The 4,483-nt window shown below is 32.1% G+C and overlaps 1 protein-coding gene across 1 annotated transcript; it reads right to left on the bottom strand.

Annotated features, from left to right (window-relative positions):
- Positions 1–1,480: 1,480 nt before the first annotated feature.
- LOC128161611 (whey acidic protein-like) lies at positions 1,481–2,829 on the bottom strand. The gene is made up of 3 exons (XM_052824924.1): positions 2,672–2,829; positions 2,458–2,537; positions 1,481–1,894 (listed from the first exon to the last, which is right to left on the bottom strand). Exons 2-3 carry the CDS (start codon positions 2,510–2,512, stop codon positions 1,572–1,574), a joined length of 378 nt encoding a protein of 125 aa, XP_052680884.1. The 5' UTR covers positions 2,513–2,537; positions 2,672–2,829; the 3' UTR covers positions 1,481–1,571.
- Between the last annotated feature and the right edge of the window lie 1,654 nt (positions 2,830–4,483).

The following is a 4,483-nucleotide window of genomic DNA, read 5'->3' as shown; positions in this document are numbered from 1 at the left end:
TTACTTCCGCTCTTTAAAGTCACGTGATCAAAATATTTTCATAGTGGCGGATCTAACATTCATATTGCACACTCTCCCGGGTATTTCTGTTCCGGGATTAAGTTGATGGGGGTGGTTATTAGCCTAATGTTATATATCCAATTTGCTGACTATTTTCAAATTTATATACATTTTAAGTCACTATACAAGGAACTGTGTAATTATGTATGTATATATACATCTATAAATCCACTATCAGAAAGTAGTCCAAAATCTTTTAAAATACTCTATTTCTTTTTCAAATCACTGCACAAATCTAACATTGTAAAGAACTATAAGTATATATGATATGAGTCAAATAAGGACCTCATGATTCGCAACTGATTTTTACAAGTGGTCAGGTACATGTACTTTAAATTAAATTGTTATGTTTTTTTTTAGAATAGTTGATATAATGTATGTTTTTCTCCTAGGTATTTGATTAATTTGCACTAACTAGCAGTAAATGACATCAAATTGACGCTTTTTGTAATTCAATCAAAATCAGTCAAAAATAGATATTTTTTTTAATGGAAAGTACAGATCGAGCGATGTTTTGAACAAGAACAAACTTTTTGTCTCCTACATAAGTCTTGGATAAAAATATTGTTTGTTCAAGCAATCGTTCAATGTTTTGTGGAGAAAAAATGCATGGAAATAAGCCGTTCATGATAAAAGTGCGAAAATGATGAGAATAGGTTAACTTATCTGATGTCGTATTTCAAAATTGTAGGCATTTGGATCAAAATGAAAATTAAGAGAAAAAAAACTTGACAGGTACAGCGTATATCCTTTCAAAAGTACATGTAGCAAAGAATTAAAGTGAACTGAAGATCATTTCAGGGGGGCCATATTAGGCCCATATCATATAAATATAACATAAGTCCTTTTAGTATTTAACTTATCGGCTTTTTGTCAAAGGAAATTAATCTAGAATCGTTTCCAGTACAAAAATTAAATTTATCCGACGATATACACTATACAGTGTATATTGATTATAGACACGAACGTGTATCGTCATTTGTCAAGAATGTTGTAGATTGTTAAAATAATGTTGGGTTTACATTTCACTAATGACGTCTCATGAAAATATATAGAGTGAGATCAATTTAATTAAGCCTCTCTCTCTCTCTCTCTCTCTCTCTCTCTCTCTCTCTCTCTAACTACAGTATTTGATGTACATTCGTGTATTAAAATAAAAGTATATAATACGAACAATAAGACTATTGTACATGACAACATTTTATTCAAATTCGAGTTCTAAAACCACATCTCTCACATCTGCCCCTCAGGCAATGATTGATTAGAAATTTATATACGACCTTGAAGTATGTGACAATACACAATAACTCATTAAAGCTTTGCATGGTTTAAAGTGGGACAAAATCACTGATATGTAACTCGAAATTTTTTTTGCTCAAACTAACTAATATAATATACGTAAATTCAACAACAATTGGTTAATAAAAAAAAGTAGAAAAATATGAACAACAGCAACAACAATTCCATAAAAAGAAATCTAACTGAAAAAACTACTGACAATATCATCACTTTTAACCACTGTACCCGCGTCCTAAAACTGGGTTGAACTCGCAGTAATTCCTACACCGTGAGTTCATGCAACATTTGGCGGGGAGGGGACAGTCCTTGTCTTTGGAGCAGGCTGTCTTCACTGTGTTACTGGCCCGACAGTGGCGGGTTCTGACGTAAGGACACCTACCCGGGCGTCGGGGGGTACACACGGGGTGGCCCCCTTCGTCGGGACAACAAATCTGATTCCGGCGCCCTTTGCGTTTACAGTCCGATGTCGTTGAGCAGGGGACGTCATACCTGTAGTTACATTTCACCTTCGATTTCACGGGGCAGTCCCGATCATCTGAAATGTAATAATGTAATGCGTAATTGTATTTATGTCACGTTTAAAAGTTTTGAATTTACTGGGTGGGTGTAAATACAAAATTTACAATATGACAACTAGTTGTCATGTTTTAAATTTTGTATTTACACCCACCCAGTAAATTCAAAATTTACAACATGACATTTATATGTTTTATCATTTACATTTGGTGAATTATGAATCATTATCAATTTTTCAAAAGTTTGTTTCTATAGATTATAAAATAAAACTATTACGGATTACGCATTTGACAATTTCGTTCATTTTTTTTTTTCGATTTAAAATGTTTCATGAGCTTAAAAATTGAATGGAATAACGTATTACATAGTAATCTATATCTTTTTCTATACTCTAAATCAATTTTTAGAACGAGTAATTGTTTAGCTAGATTTACATTAAATTTTAAACTTCTAAAACAGTACTGTGTACGTATTTGTTATAGATTTGCACCTGATGATTTTGATAGTAATAAAATGAACAAGATTCCAGAAATATAGCGAAGTTGTGAATCAATCGGATAAATTAAGGATTGAAATACTTACATGCCAGAATAAATGTCCACAAGACAGCAAATATAACGAAGATTCCAAACTTCATGTTTATTAATTCCACGAAAAGAACTCTAAAACAAATTGATGAAAAAAAAAATAAAATTAGGGTACCCAACTCTTTTGTATCCTGAAAGTTTCTTATCAAATAATAAATCCACTCGTTTTTTTTTCACATTTTTTTTTCTCAGTTCGATGCAATGCTTACCTATGAGAAACCTTGATTACTTGTGAGGTTTCCAGGTGAAAACTTTGAGATGCATTTATATCGGAGTTTGGAGATTAATTTTAGACGCCGCCTGCGTCAGTGACAATTTGACACATATATACATCAAACTGGTTGACAGAAATAAGGAACAATTAACATGCTAAGTAAACCGCAGATGAAATCGACACGTGACGAGTTCATCTCTTTCGATGAGTAACCAATCCGGTTAAATCTTGAGTTTTGTGATGTAGGAACAAGTCTGGGACATCCCCTTTAATCTGGTAATTAAGATGATTATTTATGAATCATTAGTTTTCAAAAATCTTGATCAAAACAAATATTAAGAAAAACAAATAAAAGTCTTAGGTTGAATTTAAATGAATAATAAAAACTGCGTTGCAGTTGTTGGCCATTTATTTTTCAACGTAAATCATAGACACTCAATCGTTTACATACAATTATAGTATACTTGTACATATTAGCTATTAAGATGGGGATTATTTATCGATATCTTCAAAACACGCGAAAAATATCTAATCTAATTAATTTGGGTGGAGCTTTACGAAAAAATTATTAAAACATTTTTTTTTCAGATTTGGTGGATAGATATAAGCAGTATTTGTTGTACCCCTCAATTAAGTAGTTCCGCATCCCAATACCAAATGAAATTTCCCCCAAATGTTTCCATTAATTAATTTCTTTTTCTTTTTACGATTATTTTATATACAATCTTACTTTTCGAATAACTCTGGATTCACCAAGGTGAGGTACTTGGTCATTTTATTTGGATTGACTTTAAAGACGTGACCTTCCTTGACCTATCCATATCACATGATCTTTGATATAAATGAATCTCTTTGATAAAACAATAATTTTCTATTTATATGTGTTCGTTAAATATAGTGACAAAAAACATTCCTTTTAAAGAGGGCTCAAAGGTCGTGGTCTGTTTTGTTCTCCTTTAACAGAAGAGCTTTAAATAAAAAATACAGAAAATATCCAAATAAAAAAGAAAGGTAAAATATATAGACTTTTCATTTACTAAATAATAGTTTATAGCCAGATCTGACGGTTAATTTGTTGACTATCAAACCTCCTTAAATTAGAATAAGAATGCACAAATGATATATGTTGGATTGGCGCACAAATCCAACATATTAAAGATAATAGATAGGAACCAACATGGTTGGAAAGGGGAAGAGTCAGAGACGAGTATCTGGTGTATAAAAAACAACCCAACATCTATCGACCATATATCGTGCATAGTCTCCATGGTGATGTTGGAATGATCCATCTTAATCCGTCTTTGCCTTATTCTTTTAAATACACCGATTCGAACTTTACTATGCAAACAAAGCACAATTTTATGCAAACCAAGCAATTTCCTTAAATAGACACTTGTTGGATTCGTTCGTCAAATAAGATTCGATCTGAATTAAATCACATTAAAATAACCTTTATTTGCATTACAATGTACATGTACATGTCAGATTTCTAACGGTCGGGCAAAACTAATATCAATTGGGAGATTGGGGGGGGGGGGGGGGGGGGTAAGCATGAAAAACTACCCGATTTGGGATCTGACGAATACGTGGATTATAGAGCGACATTAGTATATTAACTTGGGATGAGTGTTGCAGAATGGATGACCAAAGTCTTAATTCTTTTAAAACTCAACTTTATCACATGATAGATGACACAAGTGTTTACATTTACATGTTATTCCACTCAGCAATATATATTTTTTAATATAGTAATATCCGAAGGAGTAATCAAGACTATCAAGACAATTGTATAAAAGAATTCAATATT

This window comes from Crassostrea angulata, chromosome 8 (assembly GCF_025612915.1).
Source record: "Crassostrea angulata isolate pt1a10 chromosome 8, ASM2561291v2, whole genome shotgun sequence".
NCBI classification, from domain to species: domain Eukaryota; kingdom Metazoa; phylum Mollusca; class Bivalvia; order Ostreida; family Ostreidae; genus Magallana; species Magallana angulata.
This window is presented reverse-complemented; position numbering and strand designations above follow the sequence as displayed.